Genomic DNA, 27,930 nt, shown 5'->3' on the forward strand with positions numbered 1-27,930 from the left:
AACTGTGGTACCGTGCATGCTGGACTGCGGCGACGTCACCCCTCGTGTTGCTTTCACATCCTACATAATGAAATAGCCACTATTATATCTGTCAAATATACTTGATATCGACACCGGTCTTTCCAAAAATCATGTTGCCTTTACAAAGACTGTCGCGATTGCTAAAACAGTCACAACCTGTCAGTTTGATTGATGGATGAGGCTAAACAGCAGAGGTGACACTTGGAAAAAGAGGGAGAAAGGGCAAAAAAACAACAAAAAAAGTATTGCTTTTGTTGTGTAATGCGATGTGGAAAGGGGATCGCTGTTGGCGTTGATGAGGTGTTGGACTCCCGAACAGCTGCAGCTCCCTTCCCTCCCAATCCCGAGTCAACATAAGGACTTTAAAGTGTTTCAGAGTTTTACGTGGTTTTTCAGCTCTGCTGCTCGTTGGCTGTCTTGACAGTGTGAATGCACTTTATGCACACAAACTAGCAAAGCGTACAGGTGATTTAAGACCCCGTGCATTGTTCTCTTGTATCGTCTTCCAAATCACGTTCCTGCCAGTTCTTGGCTGAGCCTGGACTTTGGACTCCGTCTCAGCATGCTGCTTCTGTTTGCCTTTGTAGTTTTTGTTATCTGGAACCTTTTCTTTTAGCTCTCTGACTTGTTTTTTTTTTAAATTTTTCCTCAATAATCCCAGGACTTTCGTTTAAGCTTGGCCTTGCTTGTTTTTTTGCCCCTCTCTGTCTTGTGCTGGCCTCTCAAACTTACTGTAACTGAGACGCCATATCGAGTGAAATACAGATTTTCAAAAGGGCTCTCAGGTTTAAAGAATCACACATTGTGCAACAATTATCGTGTATTTGTGTGATTTAATTCCAGCTGTGTGTCCTGTTTTACAAAACTGAGTTGTGCCTTAGAAATTCCCACAAAATCTTGCATTCCTTCAAAAGTAAAGACTGTACAGTTTACAAGTCACAGAAAGGTGTTGTTTTGTGCCGGCAAGATAAAAACGAAGACGCACTTTTATCTAAAACACTAACCGATGTAATTAAAATAAAAACACACTTCTTCTTGAAGCTTTGAATCCTTCAACAGACACAACCTGGAGAAACTGACTTCTTAGATTAAACTGACAATGTTTTCTTTCCATCAATAAGTCATTAGAAAATACAAAACCTGCACAAGTCACTGTAAAACCTGCTTGTCTTCTACATTGATTGGCACAGTTTGCATGTTTCATCCCTGCATCATGTTACTTTTCTCTCACATCTCCAGAGAGCAGAGCTTTTAAAATGAGGGAGAGCTGATCTCTTTTGTAGTCTCCTGGCTCCCACATATCCCCTCTGCCCTCTCGCTCTGGTTCTCCGTCACCTCCCCCACCCAGTGTCTCCGCTCCCCTCCACCGCTGCATGCATAAGCTGATCTCCAGTGAATGCAGCACTATCCCTCTCCCCTCCTCTCGCCATATACCTCGAGAAACCCTGAGGTACAGAGGACGCCGAGTTAACCTTTAATGAGCTTCTTAAGCCAGATTGCAGTCGCTGCTATAGATTAAGGACGACAGATAGGAATCTAATGAGGCCTGGATGTGGGATCTGGAGCACATCAGCTATACTGCAGGAGCTCGTTCGTTTGCACTAGATCAGGCCGAAGATTTCCTCTGAATAAACTGTATTCTTCTGCAAACAAATGCGGTGTGAAACACAAGCTGAGCATCAAAGCAAGAAAACAACTTAACAAAACTCCAAGGATATGACACATTTAACATCACAAACACCAAGAAGCACTCCTCTCATGACATGGACCGTTTTATCTCTGAAAGAAAATCCATCCGTCTTCTTTTAACCTCGCTATTGAAGTTAGAGTCATGGGGAGCTGGAATCCGTCCCATCTGACAATGGGCTAAAGATAGTGTGTAACCTAGACATCTTGTCATCTTGCGTCAGAGTGTACACAAAGGGACTCACGATCGCTCACTAATGCCTTCTAATTGTGGGAGTGATGCATGCATGGATGCAAATTTTAAATTAAATCAATGTGATTATTTTTAACTAAGATTGAGATTTTTTTTTGGAGCATTGCATTTCCAGTACACCAATCATACATGATGAGACGAGCAGTAGTCAGCCAGAACCTCGCTGCAGCACAAATCTGAAACATCTTGTCTTCAGAGCTCACTGTTAAAAAAAACACTTGAGGGGATGTAATGCAGGTTGTGGCTTAGTAGATTTATCCGATATAGATGAAGTGACCTTTGGTTTCATCCAGCTTCGCAGCATCAATCCAAAGGTTTCTGGAGAGGATCAGCAAAAACAAGACAATGTCTTATTTTTGAGCATTTTCTGGACATTTATCCGAAAGAACTTGGCTCCAGCCAAAGAATTATAGCCAGCGTAGGCCTTTGTCCTTTTTTGTAGTAACAGAATGAAGTGTTTCATCACAACTCGACATTGATCCGAACTGAGATTTCCCCATCCTCGGGTCCCTCAATGCCAATTTGGTTCCAGTGAGTAATCACACATGTGTGGACTACAATCTGGTTTGCAAGCTTTCCGATTTGTTTGCTGGCTTCAGCTGCGAGTTACACTTTGGCCGATGTCCCAAAAACCGCCGCGTTCATCTGATGGCTGCAAATGAAAATGACTTGCCAAGTACAGTTAGTACTCAATTAACCTGACTGGTGAACCCAAAGCGCTTTTCCCCAGAGGCCTCTACTGCTGGTAATGCCCCCAATTAAAAGACAGTATTTGAGGCCTTTGCATTGTCACGTGGCAATTAACAAAAAAGGCCCGTCTGTCTCTTCATTTGTACGGGACAGCTCGGAGCTGCTCCTTCAGAACGGCAGCGTATGAAACGCGGCTGAAACAGGGGACTCTTTGATAGACAATAATGACTCCCTGCTGAGGATCCCCCCCACCCCCCTCCAATTTCAGAGCCAACCTTGAGGGTGAATCACCAGACGTGCTCTCCTCACTTCGATGGACAGGAAACGTCCGTGAAATCAAACTACCAGATTTCTGTCGAACAACCTTCATAAACTGCGGCTGACAGCTGTTCATATTTAACCCTCTGGACCATGAAGACTTCATTTTTATGAACAACCAGAAGATTACGGTTTAAGCCTCGAGGCATTCTCATCATCCCGGTTGCAGCATCCCATTGTCACTCTATAACTTCATCACATCCAACTTAGCCCACATGAGCGAGAGTGAAAAGCCTGCAGCAAATCGGGACTTATAGTGTTTTCAATCACAACATAGCAGCGTGCGACTGAAACAAACACCCATCCCTAATCTGTCCATCTGGATATAAGTGAGATTAATGGGACTAACCGCTGACGATGTTAAGATGCAAAACAGAGAGCAGAAAAGCCTGAGCACATCAGGTTTTATTGGTTTGCATTGACTGAGTCGACTGATTGCCAAAAAAATAAGTAAAAATGGTATTGTAGACTTGTATTTACATTTGCAATTAATTTGTGGGGAAAGGATTTCATTTACATTAAAAATAAGAACACAAAATTCTCCTGGCTGTTTTCTAATTTTCTCCATTGTTCCAGATGGCATTTTGTTCACAGATTAATGAAAAGCTATGTGTGTGTGTGTGTGTGTGTGTGTGTGTTGAATCTGGGTCTGAAATCATAAAACCATCTCTGAGTCATGACACTGTCCACAACATGAGACGCATACTGATATCTTTCAATGTGTTTTACTTTCCCCGACCATCATCGTCGTCATTATCGCCCCCGCAGACGTCGTTTGGGAATAGGATGAAATCTGCTGGGAGGGCCGGGATTGATAGACCTTCTGGCCTGCCTATTTAATCTGGCCACTGGGATGAGATACAATTTATCTCCCTCTCACAGTGATCAAAACCGTTTCACCAGCGGACCAGACAAAACTCTCCAAACACCCGCATTTTAAAATGAGAGTAAAACAAAGCTGTCAAAGCTGTTTCGACAAGCGACATTTTCCTTCTAATCTGCTGTTCCCACCCCACACAACCACTTTGTCAAAATGTTACCTGAGCGATCGGCAGCAACCAAGCTCTGGATCAAGCAACAGGCTGTAACTGATGATGGTGATGCCACGACGATGTGTTGAGAATGACGTCCACATGCAGGAAAAAGTTAGATTTGCGTGTGTCGGTTTTCTTATTAAAGTGTTCTCACTCTTGAACTTGGGTGAAGTTTGTTGTTATGACCAACTTGTTAGGAAAAAGGGACGAGGAAGTAACAAAGGCCAACAATGTTAAATGGCAAATAAAGTTATTTACTGACGAGAAGGGAAATAGGCTCGAAACTAGAGTTCATCATCACATAGAACACAAAGCCAAAAGGTAACTAAAACTAACGGGAATACAACAAAGGTTCCTGAAACCAAAAACACAGAACCGAGTGTCTCTCTGACCAACAAAGTCTCGCTGAACACAGGAGGCACCTGAGCATTGCTGGTCAGTGTCCTGCCAGCCGCCTTTCCTCCCTCAGGACGGGCTGATGGGACTGACGAGCTGCCCTCCAGCCAGGCGCCCCGGGTGCAGGGCGGCGATGAGGCAACGCTCGGCTCCTGCAGCAGCAGCAGCAACCTGGGAACCGCACTCACACACAGACACACAAGTCAGCACACTCACACGCTTAGGGTGGAAGAATGCAGGACAATTTGTCAAACAAACATTTGTCGATCCAAACATCTTGACTGACAGAAACTGAGTCACAGAACAGCCCTGATAAAGAAAGCCATCCTTTATTTCAACTTGAATTTTAAACTGCATGACAAAGAATGTTTTGATTTACTGACGCCGTCATCTGAGTTTAGCTTCTATTTTGGGCCTGGCTGCATGCGCACATGTTTTCTCAGATTTAACTGTCTGTCTCCTCTCCTTGGTCAAAATCGGGGGGATGTTACTGAGAAGCTGAACCAAAATTCAGAAAGAGACATAAAAGAGCATCATGAACGGTCCCTCAGTGATGGCTCGGAGGCCTTTCCCAACACTTCTCTGTCTTGTTGTTGTGTTTAGTGCTTCAGGTTCTGGGCCAGCTGTCGTTAAGGAACTGACGACAGCTGGCCGGTGTCTTGAGGTTAAATAAGAGCTACTCAACCTGCTAGTCTATAGGCTCTGTTTTTTATGAGACCACTTTGTGTTGCCCTTGAAGTTTGAAGATCTCTATGGTTTATTTATGATTATCTGATTCCCTGTTGGTCTGGTTTATTTGTGAGGGAGCAATAAATTAATATCTAGGGTTAGGGTTGATGTTTTGTTGTTGTTCTTGTTGGTGACAATGAATATAATGTAGTATCATGAAATTTTGCTGTGGTTGTTGTTATGTATGTATGTGTGCATGTGTTTTCATTATTTGAGTCTGTAGCAGTACGCATGTTCGACAGGTGGCCAGTTCATAAGCGAACCCTGAGAAACTGATGAATCACCCTATCTCCAAAAAAGAGTTTAAATACCAAAGCTGGAAACAAATAGGTGAAGCAAGCATGTTTAAAAATGTTTAATCCAAACACCAATTTTATTGGATATCAGGTAAAAGGCAACGTTTTTTCGCCAGTCTATTTGGTAATCATTCAGTTATTCAGTAATTACAAGATGCTTCATAAAGCGACGAAAGTGAAACGTTCAACACTCCTTCATCAATGGACAGAACTGAAATTCACTTGATCAAATTTATCTACATTAAAATATTAGGACAGTCAGTCTTTATTGTGTTGATTGCCATTAATGGATGTAGGACTGTCAAAAAGGTTTTTTGTTTTTAATTACAATTGATCACAGAATTAGGATTAGGGTTGATAACTGGCTCAACTTCAATTTCAAAACAAACATGAGAGAAAACACATAACTCAAAGTTCTGAATCTCATGTCTGCAGAGTACCGTTTTGCTTTGTTTTGGTTTTTTTTGTTTTTTTTTTTTTCATTTTACAGTCATTGGGACATTGTCTCTTCAGTCCAGGTGAGTTGTGAAGACTGGATTCTTCATTTCAAGCTTGAAAATGTTACAAATATCCTCCTGTGGCTTTCTGTGTTTTGGCATGTTCCGTTTTTCATCAGCAAAGTACAAATTCCACACCAGTGTTACAAATCACGTTTTCTGTTATTTTTGAAGTAGCATGAAAGAACTGATACATTGAATCTCTCAAATTAATTATGGTGCTCCTTTATTCATTAATACTTAGCCGTTGTTTCCTCCCTCTAAGTCATGGTTTGATGACCAAACTTCTCCAAGACTCTTCATCTGAAAAACCGGATTTGAAGTAGACATTGTATTAAGTTGGTCTAGATGCCACTTTGTTTATCTTGAAAGGAAGTTACAAAAGCTCAAAAATTCTTTTGTGTTCATTTGATTCACAATCAAGACACTCTGGTAAGAGACGCTTTTCATTATGGGCTTGAAACTGCTTTCAAATGCAAAATTAAGAAATTTAAACATGCAATTCAAAATGAAATTAATCACAATGAACCATTTGAATACTAAATTAAAAAATAATCTTATTGCAGCTTATAGAGAATATATACTCCTCAGCTCCAATGCTTTCTATTCTGATCCCATTCCACCGAGGTGAGACTTCAGTATGGTGTTTTGTCAAACCTTGGGTGCAGACAATACCTTTAAAAAAGAAAAAGGCTTTTAGGAGGATTTGTTGTTGCTTTTTATTCAGAGGACAAAAACATCTCCTTAATACTGTGTGGAAGCTTGCTGCAGCAGAACGTTGCTGGTGGTGGTGGTGGTGGTGGTGCGGGGGGGGGGGGGGGGGGGGGGGGGGGGGGGGGATCTCTCAGGATGGCATTCTGCTTCCAGGGAGCAAAGAGGGACGGATTCACTATTCAGTCTTTCAGGCTTCACTTCAATTTACCTGACGCTTTCCAATGTTAATGTAGAAAAAAAAAAAAAGTAAATATATTGTATGTATGTATTGTATGTATTTTGTAAATGTATTTCAACCCAGCAGATTTAAAAGAATATTTTAATAATAAACAGCAACAAGTAGATAAAGAGAAGTTTTCCTGAAGAATCACATTTTTTAAATTTTGTCACTTTGAATCAAAAATTGATGTTTTGATTCTTTTTGGGAAAAGTTAACCAGAAAATATTTATTTATTCATCTATTTTTTTTTCTTATGAATGAAACTCTCCTTTAACATGAAACCTTGATCAAATCTCTTTCATTTGGTAATTTTTTAGTCTTCAGTTATTTCAATTAAGCAACCATTTCCACTGGGAGCATTATACATCTTTTAACACCTTCAAAATCTTTTAAGATCTTTGAACAGTAACCATGCAGTTTTTAACACCACAGAAAATGCTGTTGCATGCCTCATTTCGCCTGTTAGTCCAGTCTCATTTTATTGCTACACTGACAAAGACCCAGTGTTTTTTTGTTTTCTTTGGGAGTGAAACAGTGATTATATGGCATCAGGAGAAGCTTCTCAAACCTCCTATCAGACAGTCTGCTCCTTTTCGGGGAAAGCAGCAGGCCACCTGAACTGTTCCACCGGTGCCCTGGTTGGAGTTGGAGTGCTGTATCTCATGTACATCATTTGGGAACTGATTCAGAATTTCGAGCTCTGACCTTAAATAGTCAGCGACTTCTTTCTCTGCTGAGGAGCTTTCTGTGAGCTGATTCTTTAGATAAAAAAAGCTCATTTGAACCTGGACGAGTGGCTGCTGCAAGAATTCCTTCCAGAACATCATCAAAACTAGTCTTGATTACCTGGAAAATACAATATGATATATATTTATTTCACTATATAATTAATTGTTTTGATTATTTTGTGAGCTTTATTGACCTAAATCACCTCATGTGTTATCAGTGCAGTATTGGACTTAATTTTGGTTGAGTCTGTTTTGACTTCTTTATTTCCATCATCTGTCGATGTTTAGAATATCATTCGTAATTGAAGATGATCAATATCCCTGAAATTTAACGGGGGATTCATAAAAACGGAAATTGTTCTGTATATAAAAAGTAGTTGGATTGCTCACTGGTAATGGGAGGTATAAAGGATGCTACACTACTTATTTAAAAAAAAAGTACAACAGGGATGGAGGAGGACTGGAGGCAGAACCAAACTTCAAAAACTTTATCAATGAAAATTTTGATCAAGTATTCTAAAATCCCTGAGGTACAATTGGAACGCTCAAAAAAAAAATGTTATATGTCAGACTTACAAAGTGATATTTTCAGATATTTAGGGGAGATTTCGGGCCCATTTTGTGGAAGTTGCACAAAGAGTAAAACATCCGAAGGGGCCAAAGCTTCGACCATACTTGTAGCATAATAACTTCATTATTAGGTTGTTGTGTTTTCAGCTGTCTAGATGACCCTCATAAAGGACACAAGCCAAAGAAAAAAGGTTAGTCTAATAATAGCTGTTGTGACTCTTCTATGTGCTACGACGACTGGACGAGTTTTGACCTTTTGCTGACGGATTGTCAATAACCTTTGGAATGAAATGTATTTGCTCTGATGCTGAAATGTTAGAAAAAGGTGGAGTAGTGACTGGAGCCCTCACCTCACAATGAAAATATGTAGTTTTATCAGCAACATTGCTAAAAAAACAAAATTGGATGTAAAATAAAAAAAAATTAAACAATCATCTCTGAGATTAGAAGACAATAACTTCAGTCTATTCTGATCTGCTGCGTAAGAAAAAAAACTCTGTGTGTGTGTGTGTGTGTGTGTGTGTGTGTGTTCAGATTGCTATCAAAACTCTGAAGCTGCAGTACTAACTTTCACGATCTACATAAAGTTGGACCTGCATGCCTCTAATGTGGAGACAGGAAAAAAGAGAACATGGAGCATTTTTTAAATCCTCTCTCCAGCAGCCTTTTGTCAATCTCAGCTTAGAAAGCTTATGCTTACACAGCCGTAAACTTTGCATTCCACAAACCCAAGTGTCCAGGAGGCTTTACAAGGAGAAATATTCAGTTTATATCATTTCTACTGTTTGTATCTCATAAACAAAGCTGCTTGGAATCAATTTAACCATCTTCTTTTATGTACTACTGCAATGTCTCGTTCTCATCCTCCTTCCTAAAAGCACCAAGGTGAGCATATACAAAGACAGACGGTTCACTTTTCACCGCCAGTTGAAATCACTATAGTACATCCCATAATGGGAAACGAGTTCTGTATATCTGCAGGGCAGCTGCAGCACAATGAGTGGCCTGGTATCAAAACAAAGATTATGAGGAAACGGTGGCGGATGGTGGACTGACCTGGCATGGCCAGCAGCATCCTACTCAAGTCAAGATTAGGCTTTATGTTTCCCTTTTTGGCTTTTGGTTCTAAATCATGAGTTTAGTCTGTCAGAAGAACACACTCCCCCTATAACAGATAAATGTGTTAGATAACTTGGGAACTATGCAACATGTAAGAATGTGATGGTGAGCTTTCACGGTTCGGTATGATGGCCCTTATATAGTCTTTCAATGCGCTCTTCTACTTTCAATGCGTAGGCCAAAGCAGACTGACCCTGAGCTGGATGAGATGGACAGTTCAGGAACTGACTGTTTCTTTTGTCAATGTTAAAGTGTAGAGAGGAAAAAAACAAGTTTAGAAGGGAGACGGAAGGGAGTTGAGGGTTTTGCGTTGAGAGAAGCTCACTCTTTCTTATGGCTCCTTGAGAAAGGAAACAGGGGAGAGGTCAGTGTGACCTCTGCAATCTGACTGAGTCAAGGTGAACTCTTGAACGTGTTGTGTTTTTTTAAAGAAGTCTTTTTCGATAGAGCTGTAAACTACAGCATGAAGACTTGGCTAGTTTGTAAAACTCCAGGCATAATTATCACTGATGATAAGAAAGCATGTTTTCTTCGAAAGGAACCAAATTAATCCATTGTTTTGGATAATCTGGAGACTTGAGGTCTTTCTTGACACCGGAAATATGCAGAACAGGCTGCAGCCACACGGAGAAAAACAGCAAATGCTGATGAAGCTGAGGGAATGTGAAACAATTCCGGTGAGCTCTCCAACAAAGACAAAGCCCTGTGTGCAGCGAAGAAAAAGTACTAAAAGCAGATACATCAAACCGCTCCTGTCCACTGTAGCTTACAAAGACGTCTGAAGAATCTAAGCAGAACAGAGAATGCAATCACCTCACAACAATAGTCGATGGTCACGGTGGAGGATATGGGTGGGTAGGGATTACACCTTCCACCTTCTCCATTTGTATTGGTTGCGACCAAATTGTTCAAAAGAGTGAATCTGAGTCACTTCTGGAACTCATTCGTCCATTTCTCAGTTCAGTTGAGCTCAGCAGAGAGTGCGCAATCCGGGAGTGGAACGGTCGAATTAGTCCACGCTCGTGAGTCACGAGGCAGCATGAGGGGAGAGTCTGCCGTGTGACGAACCACTCAGTGAGCAAACCATTTGGTGAACAACAGAAACCCAATCCAGACTTGATTCATAAAAAATCTTCTTAGCGATACACATTTATTATGACCATTTTCTCCAAGATAACGGCTGATGTAGCCAGCAGTCAAACCACATGAACAAAACACACAACTTTGTTTTAGCAGACCTAGTGTCCAGATAAATCTAAAATGAAATGTTATGTCTAAAACGTCTGTTACCTGAAGAATACGAACAACACGTGTGATATATCACGTCTATTCAGATGATTGGTCATGATGTATTTCTGGACCCACCTGTCACATAAACGCCCATAATCCCTCAGTTCAATAACAGCTCTTCACTGAGCCCAGTTGTACTGCGGGGCAAACAAGTGTTCCTCCTGGTTCCTCTCCTTCAAGGAACAGAAATTCTAGACGTAACTTTCCGTTCCCTTTCAGTTTATTTACTTGGTACAAATCAACAGGATGGGACATGTATCCATACCCCGCAGAGCGGATATAAACCAGAGTCTAGCCTGTGCACTGTACGGTAGATCCACTGAGCCACCAAAGTGGCAAATCACGTCCAAACAATAAAACCACACGGACGTGGGCGGAGATGACCGGCCAGCTGCAGCACAAACTTCCATTATAAGTATCTGTTTAAATAGAGTCTTTAATGTTGAAATGCCCCTGATAAAATGTGCTCTCACACTGTGGGGCAAAAGGAGGCTCCTTTTGCCATGAACTGGGGGAACTAGTCTTCAGAATCCAGTGAAAAAGCTCCTGCTTGGACGGCGTCTCACTTCTGGCTGGATTAGCAAACAGACAGATAATTGGTCACATGAATACATAATCTGAGTGCGGTCAGAGAAGGTGGGTAGAGTATGCACAGTAGACAATAAATGCAATCACCTCTGCTCCTCGGGTGATAAAAGAGGGGGTCAAAGTTCCAGAGCTCAAAGGCCATGGAGCTGTAGGCTGAAGGGGTGACCTTCGGCGAATATGCCAGATTTGGGCATGAAGTAAATTTGGAGCCATCAGAGGAAAACTGAGTGCAAGAAGGATGTGTTGACAAGGCATACAGGCTGACTTTATAGAGCAGAAGGTGAGAAGATATGCAGTGTTGTGCAAAAGAAATTTCATAAACAGACTCCATAAACGCAAATGTAGATCCACAAATGACCTGAAGCACCAGTGGCAGATCCCACAAAGGACTCACTGTAGGCCTCAGCGGGCAGATCCCTTTTAAGAAGCACATGGCAAGAGGGAGAGTATTTGGTGTCATTCCATCAAACCCAGCATGGCAGGCAGATCCAGCTGCCAAATAAACTTAACCATGGAGAAGGTTAGACCTTTGTCCAACAGCTCTTCAAGGCCACAACAGAGAAATGGCCAAAAAAATGGCCACAACAGAGTCCTGAAATGGGAGAACTTTATGGTTCTGACAACACTGCTTGAATTTCCACCAGTTAAATGCATACAGGGCTCAAGTGGATGAGGTCCATGCATTATGAAAAGCAGTCGCCACTTTCGGAGTAAATTGACAGATCGTCAGATTTTGGTGTAATCCCTACCAATGTAAAACCTTCACTACAACCACTGCACCTTGTCCCATCTTCCACTGGATGAATTGTGGCTCCGTTGAGGATGCATCATCTGCGTCACATTGGTATTGCATCATTCCCCACCGCATACATCTCAGATGTGTTACCTTGTGGAGCCCCGGTGTAGGAACCGGATCTGTGCTGGTTGCCAGACCTGTCCAGGGCCCTGTGCCTACACTGGCGAAGGACCAGGGTTGCTGAGATGGTGAGATTACAAGATTTCGCCAGAATTGCAGGATCCTGCAAGACGTCACACCATGTCTTGGTTACAGGCACCAATTATCACAGAAAGAAGTTAATTGTCTCATCACCGTATAATTTGCGCTGCTTTGGGGCTGTTGACATGCCGTGTCAAAACAAAAATGCAGCCGTACTGCATCCAGTGCAATAACAGCCCCCATTAGAATGGGGACTATTCATTGCAAAATGTTATGCAGCTGCAACAGAGCCACAACGCGTCCGGTGGAATATGAGTATTTATTTTGTTGAGCACATTTAGTATGTATGATGTTGAATGTGGCAATATCTGGCTAAGTGACAAAAGCAGAAGTGGAGTGACGTCACTGTGAACAGGATGCACTAAATTAATAGAACAATTACTTTCGAAGGGTTCAGTATCCTGAGGAAAAATGGAAATGTGAGTGAAGTGATGAGGAAAGTGCTTGTGAAAGCTGGAAAATCCTCCTAACATTGATCCATTTATATATGTACTGTGCATTTTGGGAAATACACTAAGATGAGGTACAATGCAGACTAATGAAGGAGGCAATGTCTTCAAATGAACTCTTTCAAACCCTCCTTTTTTTATTTAGCAGCAGTAACTGAATAAATAGATTAAAACAGCTCACTTCTTATATTCTACCAAAAGTAAAAAGCAATAGCTCATTATCAAGTTGCTATCTGTGGTGAAAAAAAATATGTTTGTGAACTGTGCCCTCTAGTGGAGATTAGACGGAATGAGCAGGATGATTAGAAAATACACAGAAAATATACAATAAATGACTTCCATTCTGTTCTTTCAGTTGAAAAAGGTGTAAAGCTACTGAAAACTTACGCAAGTACCATATTGTAAATTAGTTTTTTTGTTTTTTACACAGCCTTAAAAATTTCACTTTATGTAGAAAGACTTATGATAATGTGTGGAAATTGACAATGCAAACACAGTGAAATCTGAATAATGAGACATACTCGGAAGTACACACAAACGAGCTATTTGAAGTAAAACTGCTTTTAAAAATTGGAAAAAGCGTGGGCTCGTCCGGGATTTGAACCCGGGACCTCTCGCACCCTAAGCGAGAATCATACCCCTAGACCAACGAGCCATGTGACTTCCCGACAGTTTCTTAGCAACTGAAAAAAAATATTTTTCAGCTCAGGAATCTTTACAAAACTATCAGAGGGCTCAGAGATTTCACAATACAAAAAAAAACCCATGATTGAATAATCTCTCTCTCTCTCTCTCTCTCTCTCTCTCTCTCTCAAAAAAGAACAGGCTTTCATTGCCACAACTTTATGGTGTAATGTTACAAAAATACCACAAGAGGGCGACATTTATCAAGGAGAAAAATAGGAAGAAGACTCAACATGCAAGAGGATTCACTCCTACATACTTCCGGTTTTGTATGTAACACATTTCCGAAATACCAGCAAATTTTATTTTTATTATATCTTATAAGGTCACATTCAAGTATATTCCAAGGATATTTCAGACTCTGCTGTTCACAACAATTATAGTTTGAAGTTTTAAAAATCCCCATTTCAAAACTGATGTTGGTCCATTATTTAATTTGCATTGCACTGGACCGGAGGAGAAAAACGTCACGTGTTTAGACCATGTGCTGACTGCAGCTTTGTTTGTTGCACGATTCCACTCAACCACTACTTTCAGTGTCGTACTATGAAAAAACCTGATCACACTGACAAAAATCACAGAGTGAGACTATAATCAACATGAATAACTTGTATTGCAAACAAAACACCCACATTAAAGTACCGTATTGGCCCGAATATAAGACGACTCCGATTATAACACGACCCCTATTTTTCAAAGATCATTTTGTGAAAAAAAAAAAAAAATGCTGAAGACAATAAGGTCACTCATAAAACAACTTTTTATTATAACATTATTATAAACCCAAAAACTCACCACTGAGATAACATTTCACGAGACATAAAATGAAAAAAAATATTACTGTATTGAGTAAAAAATATATTCTCTTTCTCAAAATAAGAAACAATGAGCAACAAATAAGAAGCCTCAAGGGGTCAAAACTGCATAAATGATGTAAATAACTTCCCAGTTCCTTCAGCTGAATCAGGCTCTGGTGGTGGGCATTCCGTCTTTCCGTTTTTCAGTGACGTATTCACTCACCCTTCTATCAGTCTCTCTGAAGCGTCGCTCTTGGGACCACGGAAAGCTTTTCTCATAGCGTTAGCATTCTGTAGGCGTTTTTTTCTGTGCTCTCCAATAAGAACGCGGCGCTCTGCTACACCAGATCTCCTGGCGGCTTGGCAGTTGTTTGATGACTCTGCTGCGTTGATCACCATCAGTTTAAAGTTGGTATCATAACTTCGCCTCTGTTGTTTGCTCAGTTGTCCAGCGTTCAGCCCCTTTGTTCCAGATGATCCGCCATTTTTAATCAGATCATTTGATCTCATTTCATCACTCCACTCACTCTCTGGTCAGTGATACTTTGGCTCCATCTAGCGGCGCGGATGCGTATTGACCATTTACCGTAAGTCCGCGATTATAACACGACCCCACTTTTGAGGATGCAATTTCTGGAAAAAAAACATCGTCTTATATTCGGGCCAATACGGTATTAAGGGCATGATCTAACAATATATGTACAATGACATGCAGTGAGTTCCATGGCAGATGAGGCACCGATACCACCAGAATCCAATTTACAAATATAAGGACCCAGCTTGCTCATTTGATCAGGGTGCAGGCCAAAGGACTCAAGCTCAGGCAGCACATGGTGAGCTGCAACTCCTCATTGAGGATGACACCAGGAACTGGACAGATGCAGATGACACTGGGAAACAATGGCCAAACAGATAGTGAAGACGCTTCACTATCTGAAGGGCTGAACTGAAGCTGGAGGGATTGACAAACTTCGACAAGGACCTAACAATCACACACAAGAGCTTAAATACACTGGAGCAGATCAAAGAGATGGGACTTGATTGGACAATCAGGTAGGAACATGAGGTGAGGCTGAAAACAACAGGTGAAGCACATCAGACTAATGACACTGGCAACCAGGGAGGGACACGTGCAGCGGGAGGATGGGAGACGCAGGCAGGGTACAAATCCAAACACAGGCAACAGAAGGGGCTGAATCAAACACACATGCACACAAACACACAAAAGAAAATACATGGAAGGGAGAAGGGAGGCTGAGCCAAGTCCTGAGACATTATTTACACATAGAAAGGAAATACTTCACTAATCCCAGGGACAGCAGAAAAAAAAGAATAATTTGTTTATTATATTTTCTCTTCATTTTGAGGATGATTGATGAGGCTCTTCATCCCCTGTCACTGACAAGCTGCAACTAAAAATGAGCTCAGACTACTGGATTTTATGTGGTTCACAGAGAAGTTAAGATGATGTCAGTATGTTTTTCTTTATTCATGAACAAAAACTAAACTGGTCCTGAATGTCTGTGGCTGATTGTGAAACTGCAGGCCTTCAGCTATGTGCTATTTTTCTTTCCTGCAGTGGTTATCATTCTTGTCCCACATACCCCCAGTTTGAGTTTAGCCTCAGTGTGTTGTTCTCCAGTTTCCTTTTGCAGTCTAAAAAGTTCATTTCTGAGGTCAACTGGAAACTCCAAAATCACCTTCAGAGATGGAGCCATGGTTGTCTGAAAGACTGCACTTTTCTCTGTTTTGACCTGTGATGAATCGGTGACCTGTCCTGGATGCAGCCTGCTCTTTCTCATAGTCAACTGGGATTGGCTAAAGTCCAAATGATACTTTGGAGCTGCAAGATGTTTCAAATTATTTTACTTGTGCTGACTCCATAAATGACTCGGGAGTCCCTAAAGTCCCTCGTGTTAGAGGGAAAAGGGCACATAGCTTGTACTGTAAGCTACTTCAATGTCCTCAGAAGTTAGAGATTTTTTAAATTCATTGTACTGCATAAAACATGTATTCAAAGCACGTATTTCGTGTGAAAATAAACTGCACCTCCTGAGCTTCATTTCATCCCATGGTTGGCTCTTTTCTGGATTCTGACAGCAGCAACAGTGTGGTACTGCCGGAGGCGACCATGTTGCTTGTTTGTTGTCGTCCAGTGAACATTGGAATGGAATCTTCCTAATGTGAAACTATCACAGTTTCAAGCTGTATGAACACAACATTAGCACTTTCGGAAAATTTAATTCAATGGAAGCTTTTGTTACTTCATTCAGGTGTAATTTCAGCTTACGTGATTCATTACCCCCCTAAAAAACTGCGTGAAGCATCTGCTTTAAAATGTTGTTATTCTGCTGCACAAACACACACAGTACAGAGAGACTCTGCCGCTGTAATTGCTGTTGTCGGTCACCTCCTTTTGATCAGGCCATTAACTCTTCCATTAAACCGAAATTTTCATCAGGTTTGTAAATCAATGGGGGCAATTTAGAGCAGTGTGTGGAAAACAGGGTGGCTCTCAGTGATGGAAAATAGGGGCTTTGGTAGTGTCTAATGACTACATGTGACGGCTTTGATGGCTGCGAAACACTTGAATCGGAAAGCAGGTTGCAGTGTGTGATGCCAGAGGTGAAAACACACTTTGGTTTGTCACCATATAAATTAGTGGCTCCGTTTGCTCATCAGGCAGAAGGAATTTAAATCCCTCATGTCAAAGTCATGATCAAGAACTGAATACACTCACTAAAAGTTTTTTTTTTTAAGCTTTATTGACAAGTGACTACATCAACATTGATCAACAGATTTAAAAATAGGCAATGAGTGGTCATTATATAATTTCTTTCCAAAATCCAGTAGGTTGATGGCGGAGACATGTTGCCCTCCGGGCTGGGTTGCTGGGTGATGGAGCTTGTTTTGTTTCGTCTGGACGCCTGTGGAAAAACTATAGAGGACGATGCCCTAGAGGGTCTCGGCCGACACGGTTGTGTGCGTAGCAGATGGCAGTCTCACACTAGACATCCATAGCAGGAGGGGTAGGCGCACACTTCACAAGGGTCTATAGGCGTGATGATGTACACTGAGAAGCAGAAAAAGAGTGGCATGAATATTCATCTGACCTGAAACACATTTTAGTCGTACACGAGGGCTTCTCGGTTTCATGCAACGCCGCTAATTGTGATGATGGGAGCCACTTCAGTCTCAGCTGAGCAACAAGTGTGTCATCTGTGTGTCTACTGAGGTTTTATACACCACCCCACCCCCACCCTCCGCCGCCACCCTCACAGGGACAATTTGCTCAGTTTTCAACGGCCCACATATCACATTATCATTTCAATGGCATTTTTTGAAACGGCATGTGCAGCATATGCATGGCACAGTGAGTAAACTGCGGACTCTGGGAAGTCGCTAAAGGCTGTGTGTGTGTCTGCGTTTGCAGTTTCAGCACTTCATCCTGCACACATCCATATTCCATAACTTATTCATCTCTTCACAACTCAACAAAACTAAAACACAGAAAGCAAAACAGAGTATTTTCTTCTACCAAACATTGAGAATGTCACTGCTTATGCAGAATGTGTACAATTTGTGAAAATGGCTGAAGCTCCTGACGCTTCTCATAATAACAAACAGACGGAGATGCTCTTCCTGTTCTGTTACTACTGAAAGACACAGAGTGTTTAAATGAACTGACTTTAAAGATCAAAAAAGTGTTTTGGAAGTATCCTTCAATAGTCAGTTAAACATACTCTGAATTGTGTGAAATTATTATTTTCAGTCCAAATAATCATCCAACTTCACTTTCCCTAACTCATTTAGCTTCTCAGAAGCTGCCGGCCACATTTTCTGGGCACAGAGGTTAATTCTCACTCTTTTCAGTCTGTGTGTGTAAATTAATCTGCAGCTGAATGTCGTCGATACAGATAAGAGAAAATTCTTGTGCCACTCTGTGTTTTCATTATCCTCAACAAACTGCTGTTATTTCCTCCAAGCCAGAAAAGCAATGAGCCTGAAGCAAACTGGCTGACGTGTGGCAGGACTAATCTGTCGGCGGGAAGCTGTCCTCTGTTCTTTCTGTGAATCCTGTACGTACGTTGTGCATCAGAATCTTTCATTTTAAACGTTTACCACTGACTGTTAATTCTCTGCTAATCTTATAACCGCCAACAGATGCTTCATTTGCTCCTGTTTGACTGTATGAGTGTTTAAAAGCCAGCAGTACTATTCAGAGAAATGACTTGACGTTGGTATTTAGTGAAAATGGGGCCATGTCTTTTTACATTTACATAACTTTTGGGTGTTATAAATAGGACATGTATTTATGAACCGAGTAAAACATTGTTGTGTATTTTAACATTCAACTCATAATATTCAATATTGTTTTCATTCATGTAAAGTTTGGTGGAGGATATTTTCACATAGTTTTGTAATTATTTTTTGTTAAATAAGTTTTTGTAATTAATGTACTATTTTCTCCAGTTTGAAGTTTTGCTTAAGAGAAGAGCTGCTGAGGGAGATGGTGTGACGTTTTATGAAATATTTACATCTCCTGTAGGAGTGCATGTGTTTTAGCTAGGATAGCGAAATAGGAAAGTATTGATTGACGTACTCAAAAAAAAAAAAAACACAGCTTCAGTCACTCTATGTGACTTATTGACAAATAATAAAATGAAGAAAATTACAGACATTCTAATACATTATTGATTTATAGCTGAAAATATGAGACAGCAAAGCCACATTATGGTGTGATCACACCCTGTCTTTGATTTTTCTTTGAATTTGGCTTTCCTCCTGCTATCATATTATGAGTGAATATCCAATATCACACCAACACCACCGCTTACCCAAACATCACTCAGAGAGGCGTGCCGTGGAGAGATGAGGGCTGTTTAGGTTAATACATAGACATTAGATTTAGCCCCCAGAGAAACACTTCATAATATAATACAGTAATATGTTTGTGGGAAGGAAAAAAAAAATCTCTTTTCAATATCTGTTTATTTCCCTCTCACACATATTCTTACCGAGTCTTGACAGAACAATTCCAGCTCCTTTTTCCTGACACACCGGCTGAAACACCTGTGGGAGCAGAGGGTCGGTGCAAACGGCGGCGACGCTTGTCTCAGCCAGATGAGGGCTGACACCGTCGTCTAAACCCATCAGCTCCTTCAGCTGCTTCACTGCTTCCAGCGGGAAGCTCCTGTCTCCGACCTGGAGGGGGAACGACGGCAGCAAGTTTCAGGGACGCAGAGGAAGGAAGGACGTTTGAAAGTTCCGAAATGAGAAGAACACGAAGGCCGTGCTGGAAGAGGTGAGGTGTTGTTAGGGATTAGTGAGCATAAAAGGACTGGAAATCACAGCAGCGGGGCTGGAGGCAGTAAACAGAACCTTTATGCACAAGCGTTACTCACCTTCACCTGCACGCCTCGCGACCCGGTGCACAAACACAGAACCAAAACAAGGCCAACACGGAGCGCTCCCATTTCCAGATGATGCAAGACGTCGTTCAGTTCAGAGGTGAGTTTTCTTCTATGGTCGCTGCATATCTGTGTGCCCTCTTATACGGTTTCAAACTGAATAGCTGGTGATTTATTAACAAAGACAACTCATAGAGTGAGGAGAGTAAAGATAGGCGCCCGGCGACTGATCAGAGATAACAAAGGCCATGAGAGTGTGAATGTTTTTGAATCGTCTTTTCTGACAGACGGCCAAACTGCTGTAATGTGTTTAAAACGTCCAAGTGTCGGTTGTGTCCTCTGTCAGGGTGAAAAATCAATGTTGACTTTGGGCTTAGCTGGATTGACCAACGCCTCGGCTTCACCTTATGAATTTCTCACAGATATTCATCACAAGCCATCAGATAACAGCGACCTCATACAAACCGGAACAGCCACAATATTTGCAAAGGGTGGCACTTCAACATAAAGGTGGCGGCATGGTTTGAAAAATAGTTTTTCATCTGTTGCTCCAGATGAAAAAATACTTATTTGAAAGCATTCAGGTAAATAAGAGTATTGATTCTGGTGCCATGGCTTGTAAAAGTTTAATCTGACCCTCATCCTGCACAGTGAGGACTGGTTGTAGATCTCAGCAGTATATTTCAGATGTCACTGCAAAATCATCAAATCGATCCATATTTGCAAATTTTTATATCTTCTTTAATGCTCTTCTTTGGTTTTTGTTTTAAAACCTGCAGACATTGTTCCCATGCATGGACTGCACAAGACTGACCTGAGGAATCGAGACTTTGTGTGTGTGTGTGTGTGTGTGTGTGTGTGTGTGTGTGTGTGTGTGTGTGTGTGTGTGTGTGTGTGTGTGTGCGCGCGCGTGTGCGTGCGTGCGTGTGGGCGTGCGTGTGTGTGTGTGTGACAGGACAGTGATCAGTCAATACTAAACCTCTTCTGGACCGTCCTGCCTCCACAGCCAGAAAAACAGACCAAATCAGCTGTGGGTGAGGTTAGCTTCAGGCAGTTTTCACATAAATTTCCAGTCGGAAAGGTCGTCATTATCCTCCATCCATCACCCCAGGCCCGTCCTTCCAGATGATTTAAAATCACTTTTGCTTCCACGCTGTAAAATTAAGGAAGATAAATAAGGCAATATCATGAGGGTATTTGTCAAGTAATCAGGTGAGTAATGATGCTGTTTTTTTTTTGTTTTTTTTTATAATTCCACAGCCAAAATTTCCTATAGGATAAAGCTATTGATTAAAAAACAAAAGAAAGCTTTACTAAGGTGTAAAAAAAAAACAGGGGAAGCTCCGTAAAGGTCACAGTAAAGGTCATTTGAAAGTGACTCGTTTATCGTCGTGCTTACGGATGTTCAGCTTGGTATATCAAGCTCTTCAGTTCCCTCCTCGACTGTTTCCTGTGATCTGTCAAAAGACGTGTTGATCCTGAAACCCTCACACATACACAGACACATCTAAAAAAACAACTGTCAAGTATTGTTTGGAAAATCGATAAAACCAGCGCTCACTTTTCTTTGATTTTTCAGTAAATAGGCATTATGTAACTGTTAACTGATGGTGTGTGTGTTTCAGAACATTTGGGGCACAACCCGTAATGTGAGTTTGATTTTTAAAGTAAAAGGCCATATTGGTTTTATGCCCACATTTGAAATTCAATAGTTTTTGCTCTGCAAAGCAAAGCATCTGAGAGAGGATTGCCACAGTGGCGTCTTCAGCACCTTCAGTTGTTTTTTTTTTAATGGTTTGTGTCCATGATAGAGCCCTTATGTTACAAATGAAAGCCAATATGTTTGTCTGTTCAATTGATTGTGAATATACTGACAGATCAAAGGATGCTGCTTCCCATTGCACACGAAACTAATGTGAGCCGCTCAAGTTAATTAAAAAAAAAAAAAAAAAAAAAGTTTTGTTCGAGCAAGGGATAAAAGTGAAATAAGGCCAGTTTCCCCTTGTGTTAGGCAACCACAGCCGTAGTGTGGCTCCGTGGCATGTCATTAATACTTTAATTATGTGATTTCAGGGTGTGAATACATTGCAGATGCAGAACTGGTATGCAGCGAGTCCACTCGTATCCTAGACTGACTATCTGTATAATGAGCTGGGTTGGGTGCATGAAATGAATTATTCACAGTAGTGATCATTGACATTCTGTGCTTTTGAGTTTGATATGAAGGTGAAGGGGGCTCGAGAAGATACTGTGTGTTGTGTTCCAGAGGCATGGGTCAAATGCTTTAGAAACAGCCTGTGAAGAGGGTTGGAAATGAACAATTAAGGTCAAAAATGGTGGATAGGACTGGAGCAGTGCCATTAGTGCTGCAGACACAGCCAGTGCTCAACAGGCAGGGCTGGTCAGTGTGTGGACATTACAGGAAGTAAACATGGTCAGTGAACGTACATTTTGACATACCCTTAACTGAATGTTTCCATATCTGGACAAGGCTCCATTTAGAAATAAATGGATTTTGATCATGTAGTTATTGTTGTTGTTGTTTTTTTTTTTTTAAACTAATTCAGCTGTCCCCAAAGCAAAAATTTATAATGTTAGTCAGGGGCTGCTAGGGGCAATGTGGCCAGCACCCAGGGCGCAATCGCTAAAGGGGGCACACCTTCACGATCAGTTGGATGGTCAGGTTCACTCTATGGACTCCGATGGTTTCCTGCGCCCCCTTGTGGGCACATGGAAGAACAGTATTACAGTCCGGAACATGTGCAGGATGGTCGCTCAGGGTGGAAACAGGTTCGGATGTTTGCCACATTCAAACATTCACTTACACCCTCAAAAATGTTGCCAATACTGAAAGCATTGAGCATCATGTGAAGGATATATTACAGTTTAGATTAAAATAAGTAAGATAACATTAAAACAATAAAAAAGTAAAATAAATTATAAGTACGTAATAAAATAGAATAAAATATACATAAATAATGATAAAAATAAGAGGACTATAAAAGGTCAGTGTGGAGGAGGGGCGTGGTTTGCTCTCGGCTGCAGGAGAGAGGGAGGCGGGGAAGTGGCTCAGGGAGCCAGTGTCCAAGGTGCAGCAGGTGCTGGCAATTGATTTGATTACTCTCTCCTGCTTGAAGTAGTGTGCTGGACCGGGAGAGAGAAGCGCAGAGCTGGACTGACAGTAGCAGACTGGAGAGGCCAGCGCATGCAAGCCTGAAAAGGCTGAAGACTGGGACGACCAGGATCGAGGACTGCACGGTGTGGCGGCGGCTAGAGAAGCATGCTGAATTGAGGGGTGGGGATTGGGCCCACTAATGGACAATAAAGGAAGTTCGAACTCACTGGCTGTGGATTCACCTGTGTCTAGCTGACCCGCAGTGGCACTTGTGTGTTACATTGGCACCCAACGTGGGGCTAGACAGACCCAGGTGAGATGTCCGAACCGCAGCCCGTCCAGCCGGTGGCCCTCCTGGCTCAGATGGTGGAAGAATTGGCAAGGATGCACCAGGAGCAGGCGAACGCCAACCGGCAGCAGCTGGGGGCCCTCCATGACCAAGCCGGCAAGCAGACGCAGGTGCTGGAGAAGCTACTGGCTCAGCCCGGCCCGGCGTCAGCTCCTCCGGCGCCCCTCACCAGCCTGTCCCTGTACAAGATGGGCCCAGAAGATGACCCACAAACTTTTTTGGATATGTTCGAAATGACGGCAGGGGCATGCGGCTGGCCGGTGGGGGAGTGGGCTGTGCGGCTGCTCCCCCTGCTGTCGGGAGAAGCCCAGACTGCAACACTCAGCCTTCCAGCATCCACGAGAGGCTATCCGGAGGTGCGGAGGGCCATCCTGAGGACCACCGGCGCAGGTTTCGGAGCCTAAAGCTGGGTCCGGGGGGTCGGCCCTTCGTGTATGCCCAGCAGCTGAAGGATGCAGCTGCTCGGTGGCTGCAGCCAGGCGGGTCAGCCGGGGAGAACCGCATGCTGGAGCAGGTCGTGGTGGAGCAGTTCATGGAGGGGCTCCCTGCCAGGACGTCCAAGTGGGTGCAGTGCCACCGCTCGAGGAACATCGAGGCAGCCGTCGCCCTGGCTGAGGATCATCTGGCTGTCTACTCTGGTCCCGGTGGCCGAGGAGCGGACCCCAGCCCCCCCTCGTCCAACCCCTGCGCCCCGGAAAAATCCCCCGCTGGCTCACCACCGCTTTAAAGCGCCTGCTCTGGAGGCTCCACAGGTCCCAGCCGCTATGGGCGTGGGCTCCCTCCCGCAGGGGGCCGCTCAGATGCCAGGGCAGGAGTGTTGGAGGTGTGGACGACCCGGACACTTCCGTAATGAGTGTCCGCTCATGTGATGGTCACGGTCAAGTGATCCAGGTCGCTGGCTCTCCAACACCCTCCCCCGGCCCAGGAGGGACATACAGCATTCCGGTAAGGATTCAGGGGGGTATACACCAGGCAATTGTGGATTCGGGCTGTCAGCAGTCAATGATTCACCAGAACCTGGTTCGTCCCGGGGCTTTGGTGGAGGCATCGGGGGTGGATATTCGGTGTGTGCATGGGGATGTTCACAGATACCCCGTTGTGCCAGTACAAATCAGACACAGGGGTGAAACGCATAAAGTAAAGGCCGCGGTTAGCTCCCGCCTCGCACACCCCATGATTCTGGGTACTGATTGGTGGGGGTTTCACTGGTTAATTGGGGTGTGCTCACGACAAGATAGGACGAGTCATATGTGTGCCGTGTTCAGTGGTGATGCAAGGTCGTCCGACACTGTTGACAGGGAGGGGGAATCAGTAGGGCCTCCCCCCGCGGCCCCGCAGGTTCCCGAGCTGCACTCCATGGAAGATTTTCCACTGGATCAGTCTCGTGATGATACTCTACGCTCTGCCTTCGACCAAGTGATAAAGATTGATGGTCACATGGTGCGCCCTGACGCGGCACAAACGTGTCCCTATTTTTCATTGATTAGAGATAGGTTGAACAGAGTGAGTCGTGACACTCGGACAGGTGAGGATACCACCCAGTTGTTGGTGCCGAGGAGCCGTTGGGAAAGCCTTTTCCAGGCGGCGCATTACAATCCGATGGCTGGACACATGGGGTATGACAAAACACTCAACCGGATAATGGCCCGCTTCTACTGGCCTGGCATTCGGGATGATGTACGGCATTGGTGTGCCTCTTGCCCTGAATGTCAGTTGGTTAACCATCCAGCCATCCCAAAGGCCTCTTTGTGCCCTTTGCCATTAATTGAGGTCCCATTCGAACGAATTGGCACGGACCTCATCAGGCCATTTCCCTGGAGCACTCTGGGATATCGCTTTGTGCTGTTTCTGGTGGACTACGCAAAACGATATCCTGAGGCAGTGCCACTGCGCACCATCTCTGCAAAGAGTGTGGCGCAGGCCCTGTTTCAGGTCATCTCCCGAGTTGGAATCCCAAAGGAGATTCTAACTGACCAGGGCACTTCTTTTATGTCACGGACACTGAGGGAGCTGTATGGATTACTGGGCATCAAGTCTGTTCGGACAAGCGTGTACCACCCGCAAACCGACGGCCTCGTCGAGCGTCTGAATAGGACTCTGAAGTCCATGATCCGTAAGATTGTCATAATTGGGATAAATGGCTTGACCCTCTGTTGTTTGCAGGGTGGGAGGTGCCCCAGGCCTCCACGGGATTTTCTCCCTTCAAGCTGCTGTTCGGCAGAAAACCTCGGGGGGTCTTGGACCTGGTTAAGGAAAACTGGCAGGGGGGTCCGAGCCCCAGCAAGAGCGAGGTTCAGTACGTCCTGGACCTGAGAGCGAAACTCCACACACTGGGTCTTTTGTCACGGGAGAATTTTCTCAAGGCCCAGGAGAGTTAACAACGGCTGTACAACAGAGGGGCTGAGCTGAGACAATTTTCACCGGGAGACAAAGTGCTTGTGTTACTCCCCTCGTCCAACTCGAAGTTACTCGCCAGGTGGCAAGGGCCGTTTGTGGTCACATGACGAGTGGGGGAGGTTGACTATGAGGTGGAGCGTGCTGATAGGGGAGGAGCAACACAGATTTACCACCTCAACCTCCTTAAAGCATGGAGGGAGGCGGAGTCCGTTGCTCTGGTGAGGGCGGTTCATGAGAGAGATGAGCTGGGGCCTGAGGTTCCAAATTCCACCGTTCGGCCTCACTCCCTTGTGATGACCATCTCTCGCTGTCCCAGAGAGCGGGCGTTGCCGCGTTGCAAAAGCAGTTTGCTGATGTGTTCTCTCCCCTACCAGGACGAACAAACCTCATAGAACAACACATCGAGACTCTCCCTGGTGCGACTGTACGTTCACGTCTGTACTGACTGCCTGAACATAAAAGAAAATTTGTTCGGCAAGAATTAGAAGCTATGTTGGAGATTGGAGTAATAGAAGAGTCCAACAGTGCCTGGTGTAGTCCCATTGTTCTGGTGATGAAGAAGGATGGAACTGTACGCTTCTGTGTGGACTACCGCACGGTGAATGATGTGTCATGATTTGATGCTTACCCAATGCCCCGGGTCAACGAACTCCTGGACCGGCTAGGCACTGCTCGCTTTTTCACGACACTGGATTTGACAAAGGGCTACTAGCAGATTCCCTTGTCGCCAGAGTCCCGGGAAAAATCGGCTTTCTCCACTCCGTACGGGTTGTACCAATTCATCACACTTCCGTTCGGGTTGTTCGGGGCCACAGCCACGTTCCAACGTCTCATGGACCGGGTCCTGCGCCCGCATGCCACATATGCTGCCGCCTACTTGGATGATGTCATCATCCATAGTGATAGCTGGGCGGAGCATGTGCGGCAGGTGTCTGGGGTGCTCCGGTCGCTGAGACAGGCGGGGCTCACGGCCAACCCGAAGAAGTGTGCAGTTGGACGGAGGGAGGTACGGTACCTGGGGCACCTCTTGGGTAGCGGACAGGTGAATCCACAGATAGACAAGACAGCCGCGATTGCAGCCTGCCCGCGGCCCAAGTCCAAGAAGGAGGTGAGGCAGTTCTTGGGGCTGCCTGGGTACTATCGGTGGTTCGTCCCTGGCTTCGCAGACCTGACCAGCCCCCTGACTGACCTGACCCGAAAGGGTGCCTCAGATCCGGTCCGGTGGATGGAGCAGTGCCAGATGGCGTTTGAGCAGGTGAAACAGGCCCTCTGTGGGAAGCCGCTTCTCTACACGCCTAACTTTTCTCTCCCTTTCATCCTGCAGACCGATGCTTCCGACAGGGGTGTGGGGGCGGTGTTGTCCCAGCGGGTGCGGGGCTTGGAGTGCCCAATCCTTTACATCAGCTGGAAGCTCTCTGAGAGGGAGTCGCGGTACAGCACCATAGAAAAGGAGTGTCTGGCCATCCGGTGTGCGGTCGGGGCGCTTCGCTACTACCTGCTGGGACGGGCCTTCACCCCCTTCGGACCATGGCCCGCTCCAATGGCTCCATTGCATGAAGGACACCAATGCCCGGATCACGTGGTGGTATCTGGCGTTGCAGCCCTTTAAGTTTGAGGTGGTCCACAGGCCGGGGACACAAATGGCGGTTGCCGATTTCCTTTCTCGCCCCTGGGGGGGGTGGGTGGTGGGGGGGTGGTGGAGTCGGCCGGGTGTCTCCCCGACCTCAGTCGGGCGGTGGGGGTATGTGGAGGAGGGGCGTGGTTTGCTCTCGGCTGCAGGAGAGAGGGAGGCGGGGAAGCGGCTCAGGGAGCCAGTGTCCAAGGTGCAGCAGGTGCTGGCAATTGATTTGATTACTCTCTCCTGCTTGAAGTAGTGTGCTGGACCGGGAGAGAGAAGAACAGAGCTGGACTGACAGCAGCAGACTGAAGAGGCCAGCGCACGCAAGCCTGAAAAGGCTGAAGACTGGGACGACCAGGATCTAGGACTGCACGGTGTGGCGGCGGCTAGAGAAGCCTGCCGAATTGAGGGGTGGGGACTGGGCCCACTGATGGACAATAAAGGAAGTTCGAACTCACTGGCTGTGGATTCACCTGTGTCTAGTCGACCAGCGGTGGCACTTGTGTGTTACAGTCAGTTAAAAGCCTGAATGAAAAGATATGTTTTTAACCTCCCTAACAGTCTCTGCCGTCCTGAGTTTAACTGTCAAATTATAATTTGTTGTTTCATTTTGTTGTAATTTGTTGGTCAAGCCTAATTGTTACAAATGATTTAATTGATAATTGTTATGTATATTTAGTTATTTGTTATTTATTTTTAGTAGATTTAGTTTTAATTTTATTGTATGATGGGCAATCATACATGATTGTATTTTTCTGTGATTGTTCTTGTAAATAATTTATCTTTTGATTGTGTTTTTATAGTTTGATGGTGACGAATAATAAACGTCAGCTGTGTGAAAAACTATGGCGTGGTCAATTTAACCTGGAGGGAGAAAAACTGAAGTTCTCCAGCAGGCTGTTCCACAGGTGGGGGCCATAGTGGCTAAAAGCCGCCTCAGCATGGGTCCTGGTTCTGGCTTTAG

The 27,930-nt window shown here is 44.1% G+C and overlaps 1 protein-coding gene and 1 non-coding gene across 2 annotated transcripts; both read right to left on the bottom strand.

The window, feature by feature from the left end:
* Positions 1-13,178: 13,178 nt before the first annotated feature.
* Positions 13,179-13,250, bottom strand: trnap-agg (transfer RNA proline (anticodon AGG)). The gene has a single exon. It is a non-coding gene; the product is annotated as a tRNA-Pro (tRNA).
* A 3,808-nt stretch (positions 13,251-17,058) lies between these two features.
* LOC115388997 (guanylin-like) lies at positions 17,059-19,553 on the bottom strand. Its single transcript, XM_030092347.1, has 3 exons — positions 19,482-19,553; positions 19,095-19,281; positions 17,059-17,149 (listed from the first exon to the last, which is right to left on the bottom strand). Exons 1-3 carry the CDS (start codon positions 19,551-19,553, stop codon positions 17,079-17,081), a joined length of 330 nt encoding a protein of 109 aa, XP_029948207.1. The 3' UTR covers positions 17,059-17,078.
* Between the last annotated feature and the right edge of the window lie 8,377 nt (positions 19,554-27,930).

The sequence above is a fragment of the Salarias fasciatus genome, chromosome 5, assembly GCF_902148845.1.
Source record: "Salarias fasciatus chromosome 5, fSalaFa1.1, whole genome shotgun sequence".
Lineage (NCBI taxonomy): Eukaryota > Metazoa > Chordata > Actinopteri > Blenniiformes > Blenniidae > Salarias > Salarias fasciatus.

Bases quoted from the DNA above. Each gene is read 5' to 3' on its own strand.
- LOC115388997 (XM_030092347.1), bottom strand. From the start codon at position 19,553: ATGGGAGCGCTCCGTGTTGGCCTTGTTTTGGTTCTGTGTTTGTGCACC. The intron at 19,282-19,481 runs GTGAGTAACGCT...TTCCCCCTCCAG, and splicing joins CGCGAGGCGTGCAGGTGAAG to GTCGGAGACAGGAGCTTCCC. The intron at 17,150-19,094 runs GTAAGAATATGT...TCTGCTTCTCAG, and splicing joins AATTGTTCTGTCAAGACTCG to TGTACATCATCACGCCTATA.